The 17,829-nt window shown below is 39.9% G+C and overlaps 1 protein-coding gene across 3 annotated transcripts in view; it reads right to left on the bottom strand.

Moving 5' to 3' along the window:
- GRM4 (glutamate metabotropic receptor 4) overlaps positions 1 to 17,829 on the bottom strand; it is a 321,402-nt gene that overhangs the window by 37,766 nt on the left and 265,807 nt on the right. For all 3 annotated transcript variants that reach the window (XM_051996419.1, XM_051996420.1, XM_051996418.1), the window contains exons 7-8: positions 4,854 to 5,054; positions 3,931 to 4,067 (exon numbers count right to left, since the gene is read on the bottom strand). In XM_051996419.1, the coding sequence (XP_051852379.1) occupies positions 3,931 to 4,067; positions 4,854 to 5,054 (338 nt within the window). The remainder of the gene's footprint in view (positions 1 to 3,930; positions 4,068 to 4,853; positions 5,055 to 17,829) is intronic.

The raw sequence follows: 17,829 nt of genomic DNA on the forward strand, positions 1-17,829 counted from the left end.
ATGATAATTGTAAAGCTCTTAACACAGTATCTGGTACATAATAGGCACTATATAAATAGTAGCTATTATAATAATAATAATTATTATTATTATTATATAAATTTTATATTATTATAATAATAAATATTATATTTATTCTTATAATGTTATTACAATATTATGATAAATTCTTGTTATGGTATATTATTATTATAATAACATTATAATATTAACTTATAATAAAAGAACTTAGAGGCTTTAACCTATAAGATCAAATAATTAGGCCACATTTCTCACAAATAGTCATCAGAAGTTATCAGTTGTTTTATGTTGGCATTTTCATTTTTTAAATGTATATTTAGGGCAAAAACATGATTAATTAGATCTTATACTATATTCCTGCTCACTCGTTCTCAGTTAGGCACATCTGGAAATGTCATAGAATTATACAATGAGACGCCATTATCACCACATGGTAAGATCTACCTGAATTTCAGCCAGTGTGCCTAGGAAATAGCTTCTTTGGAAGTCATCTTGCAAATCCACATTTTTAAAAGGAAGGGGAACATAACAGTAACAATTATAGTGCCAGTGATCCTGGAACCATGGATGTCCAATGGAACATCTAGTCAGTTCCACTTCAAGTCTTCAGGCAAGGCAGAATTAAATTATTCTCCGTATCTTACAGATGAAGCAACTAAAGCCCAAGAATATGAAATAATTTGCCAAAAGTCATACAGTCACTGGGAAAGTTGGAACTAAAACTCAGGTCCCCTAGTTCCTTGCTGAGTATTGAACTATTTTGCCTTCTCCAGTAAGAGAAAATATAGGGGAGTCCCTGGAAAAGCTAAGAATTGAGGGAGAAAGAAGAAGACAGTCAATGACTTAAATAAAGTGTGGGGAGAGGCTTTCCCAGAGTATTAATGATGTCACAGCCTGACCCTTCCTAACTTACCAATATAGTGCCCTCCCCCAGCTCAGTTGATACATACCCACTCCCTCCAGGCCCAGCCAAGCTTCCTTTACTTTGAGATGAGATGAGATTTTTGAGATAACAACCAGGTCTATAGAAATTTAGGAGAGAGAGAAGAGTTCCTTTTCCCAAAGAATTCAAAGCACCTGGCAGATCCCATCTTGAATTTTGCTCCCTAGTCCCCATTTCTCAGGAAAAAAAAAAAGGAAATCCAAAGTTGAAATCATCCATCTGGACTTTGTAGTGAGTCTTAAGAAAAGTGGGGAATAGAACCCACAAATCTCAACTCTGAATCCTGATTCTGTAACCAATTATTTCATCCTTTCTTCATCTTTTTTATTGTCATCAGACCTATTAGATGACCCCATCCCTGATCCACTATCTCATCATAGCCCTGGTAAAGGGAGGACCCACTTTGACTCCTAAGTCCTCCTGTTCTTTGCCATCCTTGCCATGTTCCTCGATACCTGAAATTCTAAACTGAACTTCAACTGACTATAAGAACTTCATTTATTTGATTTTATACTTCATCTCCTTTTAAAATACAAATCTTCCTGGAATGGAAGAGGCCACACATTAAGCAGCTGTCCATCCTTTAAATCTCAATGTGAATCAGGTTATCAGATTCTTTCCTGAGAAATAAGCTTTATTGGAGAGTAAGGAGACCCCAGTATCATAGATTTGGAAGGAGACTTGTACAATGTCACAATCAAGTACTGACTCTAATGCTAGTTTGTTTTCCTCTATACATTACATTTCCATTTAGATAATAATAATAAATAACTAGCATTTATATAGTGCTTCAGGGCTTACAAAGGACTTTACAAATATTATTTTAGCCTCCCAGAAACCTTGAGACATAGGTACTATTATTATCTCCATTTATGGTTGAGGAAACTGAGGCAAACATAGAGTAAGTGACTTGCCTAGGATCACCCAGCTAGTGCATGAGACCAGATTTAAATTCACCTCTTTCTGACTGTAGGTCCAATCCAAGCTAGATGTCCCATAGTGACCTCCAATTCAATATGTCCCATAGTGACCTCCAATTCAATGTGTGCAAAACAAAACTCATTATCTTCCCTCTAAAACCCACCTTCTTAATTTTTGTCAAGAGCACCATCACCCTTCTAGGCATACAAATTCATCGGTGCCCTCTTCACTCACTCCTTCTATCCAACCAGTCCACAAGTCCTCTTGATTATTCCTCCAGCATTTCTCCCAACCATTCTCTTCTTTCTACTCAAAACTCAACAATTAATTTGAGTCATTATCTCTTATCATCTTTTGGCTAAATTATAAACACTCTCCTAACTGGTCTCCCTTCACCTAGCTTCTTCTCTCTTTAATCTATTCTCCACCCTGCTGCCCAAATTTATATTTCTATGATGTAAATCTGACAGCATCATTCTCCTACTCAAGACATGTCAATGACTCCCTATCAGTTCTAGGATATAACACAGGTTGTCTGTTTGGGACTCCAAGCTCATTACGTTACTTATCTCATGTTTATAATCTCATGTTTAATAAAATTAGTCTAATTGTTTTTTTCTCCTGAGTGGAGACTATGGCTGATAGAGGCAAGGAAGATGAGGCAGAATTATAAAAGTGGGATTCTTAAGGGGGAAAATGTTTGCTAACTTTACAATTTTGCCTATGGGTGAGAAAAAAGCAAAGTGTATGCTCAGGTCTGGTTTGACAGCAACAGAACTAGGTCAAAAAAAGAAATATCCCTGAGCCTGTTGAAGCTTGATGGGACATAGGGAGTGTTGTGCACAAGACCTAAGCTAATTTCTCCACTTCTAATCCTTTCATCTTTAATGCACACTTGAACATATCCAAGGACAAAGAGGGGTTAGAAATTAGTGACAGGTTCCCACTCATCCCATTCTCAACTAGAACAGGAGAGGGAAGAATAAAAGGAAATCGGTTTAAGGAGACTGACACCCCCCTTCTCAAGCTGAAGAAATTAATAAATGTAAATAGCTCATCAATGCATATATCTTCTAGGCCTGTGTGAGGATTAAATGAGATCATGTATGTAAAAAGACTTTGTAAACCTGAAAGCACTATATTAAATGTTCCTAAAAGTCTTACAGCAGATTTAAGCTTAAATTTGCACTAAGACTTTTGGAGACAACCTAGATAAATGTCAGTAATTATTATTATCGTTATCAGTTAACTTAGTCTCTCCGGTATCTGGTGAAACTTTGAGTTGCTTTGTTTGTTTTTTCAATCCATACCATGTTTTGACTGGATTAAGTGAAGAGATATCTCCAGATCAGGAAGAAGAGTAAGGAAGCTGAAGAGGAAAAGGAAGGGGCAGAGAGGATTTTCACATCCCAGAATATAGGAAGGGACTAGCAATGGCTAAAACAGGAAAGGTATTTTTCTAGCATATCTTAAAACTAGAAGAGACCTTAACTAGGTGGCACAGTGCATAGGATGCCAGGCCTGGAGTGAGGATGATTCTTCATCCTGCATTCAAATCCAGCCTCAGACACTACCTAGTTGTGTGACTCTGGATGATCACTGTATCCTGTTTGCCTCAGTTTCCTGTACTGGAAAATGAGCTAGAAAAGGAAATGGCAAATTCTCCAGTGTCTTTGCCAAGAAAACCCTAAATGGGATCAAGAAAAGTCAGACTTGACTGAAAAATGATTAAACAACAATCTACCCTAGAAATGGGAAATAACTTGCCCATAGTTATACAAGCTGATGGCTGAACTGGAATGGAAATCCAGGGAGGGACTGGTTTCCCCAGGAGATCTAAAAGTGTTTCTGTTAGGGAACGTTTTTAAAAGGTTCATGAAAAGCGGCTGGGATTCAGCTATGTAGGCTTTTGTTTTCCTCCTGGGGAGTCCTTTATATAGATGAGGATTTACCCGGCTAAGAAGCCAGGAGCCACCCTGCTGTTCCTCCATAGAGCATCTGAGTCCCTTCTTGCCACTCTACCAGGCCCATCGCATATCTCTTACTTTGAGGTGCAGGTGATCCGTCCAGGAGCCGATGACTCTATATTCAGGGGTAGCATTCCGGATCTGATACTGATAGATGTCGTAACGACCAGGGGCATCTCCATTCTCATTGAAAGTGACCGGGGTCCCAGCAATGCCTGGGGAGATGGAAGGGTATTGTTGATTGGGTGGGCCCATGCTTAGTTCTGGGCTGAGAACTCCTAGGGCCTTAGAGTCATAGATCTAAACCTGAAAACTCTCATGTTACAGATGAAGAAAGCAAGGCTTGGAGAAACGCTTTGCTCAAGGATAAATAGGTAGTAAGTGGCAAGGCTGAGATTTGGACCCAGGTTTTTGGACTTCACATTGTTGCTGCCCCACAGTACTCCTCAAGGAACAGACCATAGAGAACTCCACCCCCCCACTGGAAAGGCCCAATCCAAAAGCCTCTCTAAGCTCCAGGGAGTTTGGGGACCTCCTCACTATCCGAGAAAACAAGGGAACATTTGGAAAGAGCTCCTCATTAAGGTTTAATGGAATCTTTTCCCCCACCCCATCCCCACGAGCCCAGTTCAACTCAGCGTGCACCTGGCCTAGAAGGAAAAGTTGAATGGCTGTCTTCAGGCTGCTCCAATCTTGTCTCACAGTTTATTGCATTTGATGGGCACCTGTAGTGATTGGCTTTGACACCTCCTGACATTCAATTGTGTGTGAAACAGAGGGGGGAGGGAGGCTGGAGATGGATGGATGAACAGAGCCCATTTCCTCAGCCTTATTCAGTATGGTCTAAGGAACTCCAGGAACTCCTTTGGCTAGTTGCCTAAACTGGATAAGAGGGCTTGTCCTTTTCACCTGTGGTCTCACCTTCTGCCAGGTGTCCCTATCCCCATCCTAAAGGTCCCCATCCCCCCTGCTTCCACTCAGCCCAGACAGGTCAGCCTCACCTGAGAAATTAACGTTGCGAATGTATTTAAGCAGCTCCACACCATCCACGGGGTCCATGCGGGGGCACAGCCCCACCCTTCCAGGGCACAGGTCTCGGTGCATAGCATGCAGAGCGTGGCCCATGGCATAGACAGCATCGATCACAAACTGCACCTTCCCTTCCTGCTCATAGGATGAGTCCTGCCCAATGCGCTCTCGATCTGGAACACAGTTATCCAGGGGATCCCAGCTGAGACCCCGGGAATCCCCAGACCTCACCTCCCTACCCCCCACCGATCCCATTCTTAAAGGATTAGGATAGATTCTAGTCTAATCCACTCTCTTAAAAATAAAATATTATGTTATAAAATAAAGGAAAAACAGCCTCAGAGAGGCCAAGATGGCTTTCTCAATTGTTTCTCATCTGGAAGTTAACAATGGAATTGAGATAAGACTCCCCAGGCTCCCTGGCTCCCAGTTGAGGATCCTCCTCCACTTCCCACTAGTGCTACCTAAAGAAGCAAGGAACAGAACTGATTCCCTAAATACTGTCTTCCAAGCTCTTTGAATTTGGGGAAAATAGCCCAAGGCACTGATTCTAATGCAATCCTGTCACCACAGGACAATGTAAAGAGAAGGAAAGCCCTGTATTCTACCTTCTTCCATTCAGAAAAGATTGTTCTCAATTAAAACTCATTCTTTAACATTTCAAGTCCTTTACAAACTTTATTCTGCATACCTAACTCTGTGCTTTTTTACACATAACATTATACTTTCTATCCTACTGCTTGGATTTCACTCTTTGCTTATCCCTGCTTCAGAGAATGCCTAGTTTCCTTCAATGTCCAGCTCAAACACCAGCATCTAAAAGAAAGTCTTTCTTTTTTCTCCACTTGAACTGCTAGGGAAATTACTTTATATTTAGTGAGAGAAGGCAGGATGGTGTAGTGATTAACATCAAGAAGATCCAATTCTATCCTGCCTTGCACTTACTAGATGTAGGAACTTGGAGAAAACATTTAATAATTCTCAAACTCCATTTCCAATTTGGCACCACACTGTCCTAATAGGTGTGTGCCTTATCTGGCCCACTATTTTCTTCAAGGTCCATCTATGTTTAATTGTATTCCCTAAATCTATGGTCACCTTTTCTCTAGTCATCTTGTCTCTAAGAGTGTGCTCTCAACTCCTCTTTACTCCCTTTTCCAGTTGGAAACCATGATTTATCAATTTTGACATTGCTCCTGGTAAAGATGTGTCAATCTACTCTCTTATGGCTCAAATTTACCATTCCTATAATTTTCTGGACCAAAATATACATACCAGCCACCATTTTGTGTATTCGCTAAAATCTAAATCTAAAATTTGCTGTTTTTGCTTTATTATGTGTGTATCCCCAGCTGTTAGCACAATGCTTGGCATATGATTCAATAAATGCTTCTTCATTCATTCATTTTTTACATTTGTAAAATGGGGATAACAAGAGTACCTATCTTATGGGATTGTGAGTATCAAACAAGAAAATATATGCAAAACACTTTTGCAAACCTTAAAGTATTATGTGAATTTTGTTATTATTATTTTGTTATTATATTTATATTATATTTATTATGTTACATGTTATATATTATATTTATATGTAATATATATAATCACAATAGATTTAATATAGCATTGCTGTTATTATATTTATATTATATTGCTGTTCAACTTAATATTATATTGCTACATTTAATAATTAACATGTGTTATATGTTAATTATATTGATATGTTATAATTTAATTATATTGTTATGTTTAATCCATTTATTATAAATAATAATATTATTAGTTTTTAATATATTTTATATAGCAACTCTTCCAGGATCATCCAAACTGAACTTGAATTCACAAAGTGAGGCTGGAGCCCCACAGAGGAGGCTGTTATCTCAAGTTCAAAGAATAATCCTGTAAGTCACTACTCCTAACACTGTAGCTCATAAGCTCCCCCTATGTACTTCCCATTAACAATCAGCTAGTAGATTCAATTAAGTGCTTATATTAGACATTAATAAAATGGAATAGAAAGAAAATAATCAAGCATTTCCCTCTAGATATCTGAGCCAGCCTCTCCCATAAAGACACGCAGTCTTAGAGAAAAGAAAGAACATGAATTGGTTCATAATAATGGTAAGGTAAAAATGGTCACGGCAACTCACATCTCTTAATAATCCTGTCTCACTTAGAAGAGTCCTCATGAAGTCAGGTTAGGTCCAGGGATCACTCTTAAGCTGGGCTGGCTGCTTTTAGGGCACAGGGCATCTTCCCTGCACAGCTGCATTCTTTACCACTTTTAGTCTCTGACTGAGCTGAATATATTGCCCTCTTTTCAGCTTTTTCAACAAGGGCAGTGGCTCACAACCTAGGATTGGCCGGCATCCTTCCTCTCTGATTCCCTGGTGGTCGCAGTTCTTTTGGGCAAAAAGTAGCCTCTTCAATTTGTCAATTTCTCCCCATTCAGAGTATGGTTCCCTTAGCAAGGAAATCTATCTTTATTTATGGTGAGCAACAGATTAAATTCCCAGATTCCTTGCGGGATCTTATGCAAATAAGTGTCTAGGGAATAAACCTATGAAGCCTTTGCTTAGGAAGTTGAGCTACTCAAGCCTTGAACCCCTGCTAAGGGTTGGAATACTTCTATTACACATCTGAAAGGACTTCCCTTTTATATTTCACTTGATCTTTATGCATTCTGACCTTCAGTTTTGTTGATGTCTGATAGCCCTACATCTTTTTATACTTATATGTATACATGTTGTCTCCCAGTATTTCATAGAATGTTACTCCTTGAAGGAAGGGATGATTAAAATTTTGTCTTTGTAACCCCAGTGCTGAACTCAAAATCTGCCTCACAATTGAATATAATCAGAGATATCAATTAATAAACACCCATCAAGCACCTACTACGCACTAAGTACTGTTCTTTCAAATGGTGCTTTGGAAAGAGTCCTGCATCGGAAGTCAGAAGACTTGGGTTCAAGTCTCAGCTTTGTTACTAATTCACTGAATGGTCTTAGATTTTCTCCCTCTGTATCTCAGCTTCCTTGTTTGTCAAATGACAGTCCCTAATACCTATGTCTCTTTTCCATATGAGTATCTTTGCTCAAATATTCTTTTAATTTCCTGCCCCCTAAATCCTTCTGTCCCTACCCTTTTCACCATAGCTATGCTCCCCTTCATTACAGTTATAAGTTCCCCTCCTGCCGGGTCTGGCAGAGGACTGGCTGGGCAGACACAGTAATTACCCAAGACAGCTGCCTGCCTTTCTCTGTCATAACCCCTCTTGATGGCTTCAGAAATATGTTAATCATTTAGCAAAAGACACCAATTAATGTAGCACACTGGTAATTAAGGTGGAGGCAAGGCCCCCTGTGGCAGACTCAACAGCTAGGAGAACAGGACACAGGCTCTGGGTTTCAAGGACACAGATTAGTTCCCAGAGTGCTAAGGGTCTCATGCCCAGTGAAGGTTTAGGAGCTGAACAAATAAGAAGCCTAGATTCTCTAGGGACCCTAGAAAGAGGCTACCATTGGCCTCCAGGTGCTTCCACAAGCAAAGTGAAATGTGAAAAATTCTTGGGGATTTTTAGTGAATAGAAAGCTCTATTAGTCTTTCTGTCATTAGTAATACGACCTTTGCTGTTCAGTCTCATTTTAGCTACATCTGGCTCCTTGTGGCCCCATTTGCAGTTTTCTTGGCAAAAATAATGGAGTGGTTTGCCATTTCCTTCTTCAGCCCATTCTACAGATGAGGAAAATGAAGCAAACAGAGTGAAGTGACTTGTCCAGATTCACACAGCTAGTAAATGTCTGAGGCCAGATTTGAACAAAGGAAGTTGAGCCTTTTGACTCCAAGCCCTGTGGTCTACCCACAGCACCACTATCATTTTCATCCCATTAGAATATAAACTCTTTGAGGGTCAGTGATAGGGTATAGCTTCCAGGGGAAATATAGCAGTAATCCTGAGGTCCCCTAACCTTAGAGTGCTATTGTTCTAATAATCTATCAATGATTCTAAAGTCTCCTGGCCTTAGGAATACTATAGTATAGTAGTACAAACATTGCTGACAATAGACAATTTATTAGTCAGTGACAAGGAAGTTCCTGAGACAATAGTGAATAGACCACCTCTCAAACCTACCTATAAGCCATAAAATTAGCAAATAAGTAACATGAAGCTCTGGTCTCTCTAATTTTGTTCTATACATTTATCTTCTTACTCCTGATTCTCTGCTAAATCCTTTTGGAACTTAGCCTGCTTCAATTCACCTTACAATTATAATAAATTTTGCCCCTTGACTTGGAGACAGTTTCAAGCCTGAAAATTCTTTTACAACACCGGTCTGCAACCCCAACCTTTGGGGCCTCCTTTTGAACCTTTACATCAGGACTGTCTTTTCTTTTTTTAATATCTATAATTGTATCCCTAACACTAACCATAGCCTGGCATGCAGTAATCATTTAATAAATGCTTGTTGTAAAAACAAAGACATGAGGAAGTAGAGAGTTGATAGTTTTTTTTGTTTGTTTGTTTGGTTTTTTTTTTTTTGCTGAGGCACTTGGGGTTAAGTGACTTGCCCAGAATCACATAGCTAGGAAATGTTAAGTGTCTGAGGACAGATTTGAACTCAGGTCCTCCTGACTTCAGGGCTGGTACTCGATAGTTGTTTTTTCTTGATGGAATGAATACAAGCTCCCCAAACACCAGGACTGTTTCATTTTTATTGTTGTATCCATTGGGCCTAGCATGGTGCTGAACACTTAATGGATGTTTAATAAATGCTTATTAACTAATAAATATTTTGTAATAGGTCTAATATCATCTTAAATGGTCACAGGGGTCCTCAAACTTTTTAAATAAGGGCCCAGTTCACTGTCCCTCAGACTGTTGGAGGGCCGGACTATAGTAAAAACAAAAACTTTGTTTTGTGGGCCTTTAAATAAAGAAACTTCATAGCCCTGGGTGAGGGGGATAAACATCCTCAGCTGCTGCATCTGGCCCGCAGGCCGTAGTTTGAGGACCCCTGGCTTTACCAAATTCCCATTACAATCTGAAGAACTGTCACATTGGAAGAGAGATTAGACTTCTTTTTCTTGGCCTCAGAAAGCAGAATTACAGAACAAGTGGTAGTTGCAAAGGACAGGTTTTGTTCTACATACAGAAAAACTTACCTAATTTCAATTTGTCTAAAAGTGGGTTTTACTACCTTCTCTGGTCTTCATTAGCTATGTGACTCTAGGCAAATCATTTCATTTCTAAACCTCTGTTTCTTCTAAAAATGGTTATAATCATATTTGCCTACCTCACAGAATAGCTGTGAAGAAAATGTTTTGAAACTATTATGTACATATGTGTTAGAATTGATTTATTTCTAACCCACATTCAACTTGGTGCATTCAAGTCAGACCAAAAGTGTATAGCCCAGTCCAGAAGACAAAATTTGGGAATTCCCTTCAGTCTGCCAAACCTCCCTGAAAGGAGATATTTTAGAATCCCCCAGCAATGTCTTATCTCAATTTGAATGCTGCAGGCAACCTGCCAAGGGCATCTGGGCAGGAATAGCCTACTGTGGATCTGATCTGGCCTTGGGGATAGAAAACACAAAGGCACAAGTACTGCTGGAAACCCAGTGGAAACTGTGCTGATTTTAAAATCAGAAATCCTGAATTTTAACTGAAATGCTGCTATTTATCATAAGCATGATCATTACAATAAGTCATGATTTTCTCAGCCTCTACTTCCTCCTCTGAAAAATGATGGTGCCGGGTTAGATCAGGAGGTTCTTAACCTGGATTCCATGAAGTTGTGTTTTTTCTTTTAAACATATTCTGATAGCTGTATCCCAATAGGATTGGTTTTCTTTGCAATTTCATGTATTTTATTTTAAGCTTTTAAAAACATTCTGTATGAAAATATGTTTAGAAGAATCACATATGTTTTAACTTAGATTGATTATTGTCTAGGAGAGAGAGAAGGGGGAAAGAGAGAGAAATTTGGGACACACGGTTTTGCAAAAATTAATGTTGAAAAATATCTTTGTATGTATTTGGAAAATAAAATCCTATTAAAATAAAAAATAAACATTCAGGGAAGGGAGCTATAGGTTTCACCACGCTGCCAAAAGCATCCATAGCACAAAATCATTAAGAACCCCTACCCTAGACCCTTTGTCAATGTTCCTCTTTTCTGCTTTACCCACAAGGCAGGGGGTCCTTAATCTTTTTGATGTCATGGACTCCTTTGGGGATCCAGTGAAGCCTAGGACCCCTTCTTACAACAATGTTGGTTAACTATATTCATAATTGAAGGAAATTTTAAATTCCAGTTTGTTCATTAGTGAAAATAATATAATAATATAACTTTTTCCATGCAAGGATTGAAAGTATCATGATTGTGGTCACACAATTAAAAACTCTGGAGTTCTGGGTCTCCTGGTTTTATGTCCAGTATTCTTTCCACAAGGTCACGCTGTACCTACAGAGCTGATAGTCAAAGACTACAGGAGATGCCATGTCTACAAGGCTCTTTAAGGATCATCTAATCCAACTTTTCCATCTTCCAGATCAGGAGTCAGCAAAGGACAGTGCAAGGACCAAATCCAGACCACTGCCTGCTTATGTTGGTCCTTGGGCAATTGTAGCTTCCTTACTCTTGTTATATAGGTTACACAGCTAGATAGCAGAACTGGAACTAGGATCATAACTCCAATCTTAGGAGGACACTCAGAGACCATCTGGTCCATTTAACAGATAAGAGAATTGAGGCCCGGAGATGACACAGATGGTAAGCACCAGAAACTGGACATGAATCCAGGTCCTCTGATTCCAGAGGCTCTTTCCACTGAACCATAATGCCTCCTAACCTTGAGCCTTGCCTCTTTGTTCCTATTTGAATCTTACTTCCAGAACTCAAACTGCACCACCCTCAACCTCTGCCCAGTATCTTTTTTTAGTAATTTATTCTATTTTTAATTTATGGAATAAATTAAAACATTTCCATAACAGTATAATAAAAAGATGATTGTATATGAAACTGCAAATCTATTATGTACAACTTGCTATTCCTTTTAAATATACTACAAAGTTATGATATAAATTTCTTTTTTTCTCTTCCCTCCCTCTTGTCTTTATGCCCTATGTCACTAATAGACACAAATACATGTATGTGTGGGTGTGTTTATGAGAAAAAGAAAGAGACAGAGACAGAGAGAACTTGAGATCCAAAACTTAAAAGGAAATGATTCCTGAAAAAAGAAGAATGGGGTTGTGTCACAAACAGAACAAAATGGGGAGATGGTAGCTTGTAAGAATCCATACTCCAAAGATGTGTCATCTCAATTTTCTAAGCAAAAAAAAGAAAAAAATGTGGAAACCAAAATCAATATCCAAACGTCTTTATGTCTTTGAACCTGGAGGCAAGAAATCTGGATTCAAATCTCAATTCAAATATTTATTTATTTCTTATGTGACTTTGGTCAAATCATCTTGTTTTTCTGAGCCTCGGTTTCTTTATTTGTCAAAAACAGATACAATAACACTTATACTACTTACCTCACTGTGTTTGTTAGATGAAAACTACTTCGTACACATGACAATGCTATAGTAATGTGAGTTATTAATGTGTATCTCACCAAAGGATTAAGCCAGGCCTCCTTGTGAGGGAAGACAAAGACAGGGGTTTGGGGGGTAGCAAGTTCCCTGGAATCACAGATCCTTGGGATGTCAAACCTCTTTTGAACTTCCTTATTTCTGACAAGGGTACTGGGTCATCCTCCCAATCACACAGGTTTGCAACTTCAGTATCATCCTCACTGTTCTTCACCCCTTATATCAAATATGTTAGGAAATCTTGCTGCTTCTTTCTTCACAACATTATCATATGCTCCCCCCAGGTCCCAACGCCCCCAGCTTAGTTCAGTTCCCTAGTCACCTCTTGTCCAGATAATTACATTATCCACCTAGATAATCTTCCTACTCAAAAATTAGAAATTGAGAGTTAGTCCATCAGTGAATGATTGAACAAGTTATGGTATATGATTGTGATACAATATCCTTGTGATACAATATCCTTGTGATACAATAATGATCAAGTTGCTTTCAAAAAAGCTTGAAGATTTATATGAACCGATACAAAGTAAAGCGAGCAGAACCAGGACATCATTGTACGCAGTAACAGAAATAGTCTAAGGATGGTCAACTGAAAAGAAAGCCTTAGCTATTCCAATCAAGACAATGATCCAAGACTACTCCAAAGGACCCGCGATGAAAAATGCTGTTTATCTCCAGAGAGAGAACTGATGAACTCTGAATGCAGAGTAAAGTATAATTTTTTCATTTCCTTCATTTTTCTTGCTTTTTTGCAACATGGCTAATATGGAAATGTGCCTTACACAATTTCACATGTATAATTTATATCATATTGCTTGCCTTCTCAATGAATGGAAGGGAAAGAGAAGGGAGGGAGAAAATTCAGAACTCAACATTTTTAGAAAAGAATGTTAAAAAGCATAATTTTAAAATGTATCTCCCTGCCTCAAGTATCTCCTCAATCCAGTCCATCTTCCACTTAGTTCTCAGCTGCCAAAGTAATCCTCATAAAGTACAAATCTGATTACATCATTCCTCTACTCAATAAATTTCAGTGGCTCTTTCACCTCTAAGATAAAAATATACTGTTCTGTTTGACATCTAAAATATTTCCACCCTGAGCCAACCTGCCTTTTCTGCCTCATTGTACATTCCTCCCCACCTCAAATGCCATTGTTGTCTTCACTGTTCTTCCATAATGTTTCATTTCCCATCACCATGCCTTTGCACTGACTGTCCCCCATGACTACTTCCCAATCTCCACCTCATAGAATCCCTTACTTCCTTCAAAACTCATCTCAAACTCCCCCTTTTACACAAAGTCTTTCCTGATTCCTCCTAATGGCTAATGCTTAATTACCTGGTAATTAACTTGCTTATTGTGATAGTTTTAAAGCTTAGGAAATATGGCCATACATTGGCGGGTGGTGGAAAGAAAGTTCATTTTGAACTCTGAAAACCTGGATACAATTCCCACTTCTGCCACTGATTAAGCAAATCATTTCTGGGCCTCAATTTCCTCAGCTTATTTTTGGGTCTCTCTAGACCTCAATTTCCCCATCTCTAAGATGAGGGGAGGGATTTACATACTATCTAAGGTAGTTTCTAGAGTCAAATCCCTAGGGACTGATATGCCCTGACTGGCCATTCAGCTACTCAGACATGCTCCATCTGGTCGCCAGTAGAGAATTTTAATCTTCTTCCCCTCCAAATCCTGCCATACTTTGCTCCTCAATGGATGGACAGGCCAATCCATCTTGCTATGAGACAGGACAAGTCAATTCATTGAAAGAATTAAAATATATTGTTCCTGAGCACCTTAAATATCAAAGCCAAGGTCTATAAAATGGCCAATCAGGCAACTGTATTTATTAAGTACCTACTATGTGCAAGGCATGGTAGGAATGATCATTCTTGCATTATCCACCATGCAGGATTATAATCAGGAAAGTGGCTTATAATCCAGAGTACACTATTAAAATGTAGATTATAATTACTATTATCAGCACCATTATTTGAAAAGCAACAAAGCATAGTTAGAGGCAGGTAGATGGTACAGTGGGTAGAGCAATAGGCTTGGAATTAGGAATTCTCTTCTTCATAAGTTCAAATCCAGCCTCAGACCCTTACAAGCTGTGTGAACCTATTTTAACCCTATTTGCCTTAGTTTCTTCATCTATAAAAATGCACTGGAGAAGGAAATGGTAAACTACACCAGTATATCTGCCAAGAAAACTCCAAAATGGGGTCCAGAAGAGTCAAGAACGATTGAAATGGTCCAACAACAACATGGCATAGTGCACAGAGAGCCAGGCTCAAAGCCAGAAAGATCTGGGTTTATCCCCCCCTTCCCCATTATTTGCTGACTGGACAAGTTGGAGTGAAGTTGATGGCCTGCACTGATAAAGGAAATTTCCTAGACCAACAATACCACAAACTCACTCCCAATCCGTACTACTCTCATTATCTAGGGTCAGTGGCCCAGTATACAGTTATTATACAAACAATACAATTTGGATGAAGGTAGGGGTCATTGTCAGCAATAGGGAAGCCCCATCACAGCTTTCCTAACATCCAAGGACCACATCATGAAGATTTCCAGCAAGAGGGAGCTGGAGAAGGAAGGAAAAGGAAAAGAATAAGCATTTATTAGGCACCTCCTCAGCGCCTGGAACTGTGCAGAGAGCTTTTTGCAACTTTTATCTCACCCGATCCTCACAACAACTCTGACAATACATGCTATTATTTTCCCCAATTTACAGGTGAGGAAACTGAGGCAAATAGAAATTAAGTGACTGGCCAAGGCTCATGCAACTAGCAAGTGTATGAGGCTGGATATGAACTCGTGTCTTCTTGCGCCTGGGCCCACTCCTCACTTAGGGAGCAGTTTTATTCTGCCTTAGGGAATCTCTGGGTGATCAACAGATCCTAGATTTGGAGAGCTGGCAGTAGGAAGGTCTAGTCCAGGGCTGGATCCCTGCAGACCAGCATATTGACTTAGAAAACCACAAGTTAACATGATCTATGTTGTTAAACATTGACTCTTCAGACTTGTTTCAACTTTATAGATGTGGATAACTGAGTTCCAGACTGGGGGATGAAGGTTAAATTGGCAGTAAAGCATAGAGATAGGATTTGAACCCAGATCCTACGACTACTTTTCTTTCCACAATACCATAGCTAAGTGATGCGGTGGATAGGGCACTGGGTCTGGATTCATGGAGACCTGAGTTCAAATGTGACCACAGATGCTGACTAGCTGTGTGACCCTGTTCAAGTTACTCGGTTTCTCCTACTGTGAAATGGGGATAATAATAGCACCTATCTCCAAGGGTACTTGTGAGGATACAATGAGATCATCCTTGTTAAATTGCTCCCCATGATTCCTAGCACATAGTAGGTGCTTAATAAATGCTGGTTCTCTCCTTCCTTCTCAGAGGTGGTCTCTATCAGAGGTAGAGTCTGAGTTAAAAATTCAGGAAAGCCTCTCCTGCTGTGAGAGTCAGAGGAAGCTGGTGCAGAGACTCTATTAATCCCATTAGTTCTGGCCTACTTTCCCCTCCCTCAGCGGTTCCGGGAAACCTTTGGGTAATTAATCAGTGATTGAATCGTGTCAGGACGCTAGGTGGCGCCATAGTGCACAGAGTGCCAGACCTCAAATCGGGATGATTCATCTTTCTGAGTTCAAATCCAGCCTCAGACACTTAGCAGCTCACCAGACTCCAAGTCACTTAACCCTGTTTGCCTCAGTTTCCTCATCAATAAAAAGAACTGGAAAAGAAAATGGCAAATGACCTCAGAATCTTTGGCAAGAAAACCTCAAATGCAGTCACTGAACAACAACTCATTGTAAGTCACATTTTCTTACTATTTTAATGTATTCAAAGAACTTCCCTCACAACCGGGAGATTCTGCTATTAAGGAGGGGATCATATTCCCATTTTATAGATAAAGAAACTGAGGCTCCAAGAAATGAACAAATGTATCCATGGATAGTTAATCCATGTCAGAAGCCCTGTTCTCTTTCCACTCCATCAGACTACAGATAACAAGGCGCCCTCCATTCCCACCACATCCTATCTCCCTCCCCATCAACTTGCCCCTCCTCCTCCTCTTCAGTCTCCTGACCCCCACCCCATGCATTTTTCCAACCCTCTGAATCTCTCCCTCCAATCCTGGTGAAATTCTGCCCCTAACTCCGGTTCTTCAGCTCCAATTACAAGCCTTGTTCCATACCGACGAGAGAGTGAATTATTAATGAGGCATCCAGCAGTGGCAGCATCTCAGGACCCAGGAGGGGAGGAGGGAGGCTTTCTCGTGGCTAGCTGAGCTGCGTGACTGTGGTATTTCAAGAATACTCTACAGAAAGAAAGGGGCTCTCCTCCAACAGCCTGGGGGGGTAGTGTAAATGATCACAGGATCAGAGCTGAGAGGGACCTCAGGTATCATTAAGGCCACTTCATTTTATGGATGAGAAAGGTTAGGTGACTTGCCCAGAATCAGACAGCTGGTAAACATCAGAAATAGGAGATAAAGCCAGATCTTCTTGATTTTTAGTCCAATGTTGTCTTCACCTATCTTCATACCGTCTCCCCATTTTACAGAAGAGGAAACAAAGGTTTTAAAGACAGAGGAAGTCACTCAGTCAAAGTCAGAGGGCTCTGAGAGGAACCTGGGTCTTTGGTACTCTTTCTAATATACTCGTGATACTAAAGAGGGGGGGGGGGCGGGCAACACCTGTAATCCTCCTCTTCCTGAATCCAATTCCAGGCTCAGACCCTCACCAGCTGTGTGACCCTGGGCGAGTCACTTCATCACGCCTACCCCAGTTTCCTCATCTATAAAATGAGATGGAGGAGGAAGTGGCAAATCACTAGTTTCTTTGCCAAACCAGATCCCAAATGGGATAACCAAGACTCAGACGCGATTGAAGCAATTCAGCCATAAGCATGACGCCAAGGCAAGGGTCCTGAGAATAGATTCCAAAGCTTCCTTATTAGTTGAGAAAGAAGTCAAAGCACAGTTAATGGGTAATGAATCCAAAGCATCCCCTTGGTCCAGGAAGCTCACCGCTTTGACCTCCTGCCAGCATTTCTCTGAGACAGGCTAGCAATTCTCAGGCTTTAGAGATTCATGCCACCCTAATATTGGCAGAGAAGTGGGTGACTAAAGGACCTAAACTAAACATAGTTGGGCATAACCTTTGTTTAGGTTAATTGGAGTTTGTTCTAAGAGATGGTTCTCTTAGGTTGGAGAAGTGGCAATAATTGAAAAGTGATGGCAATATTAGAAAAAATTGGAGCATTAATAAATATTTTTAAAGAATCATAAGCTCTTGCTTAGTAGTCCCAGAGAGCTTGCTTTCCTCAG

This window comes from Antechinus flavipes, chromosome 4 (genome assembly GCF_016432865.1).
Source record: "Antechinus flavipes isolate AdamAnt ecotype Samford, QLD, Australia chromosome 4, AdamAnt_v2, whole genome shotgun sequence".
NCBI lineage: Eukaryota > Metazoa > Chordata > Mammalia > Dasyuromorphia > Dasyuridae > Antechinus > Antechinus flavipes.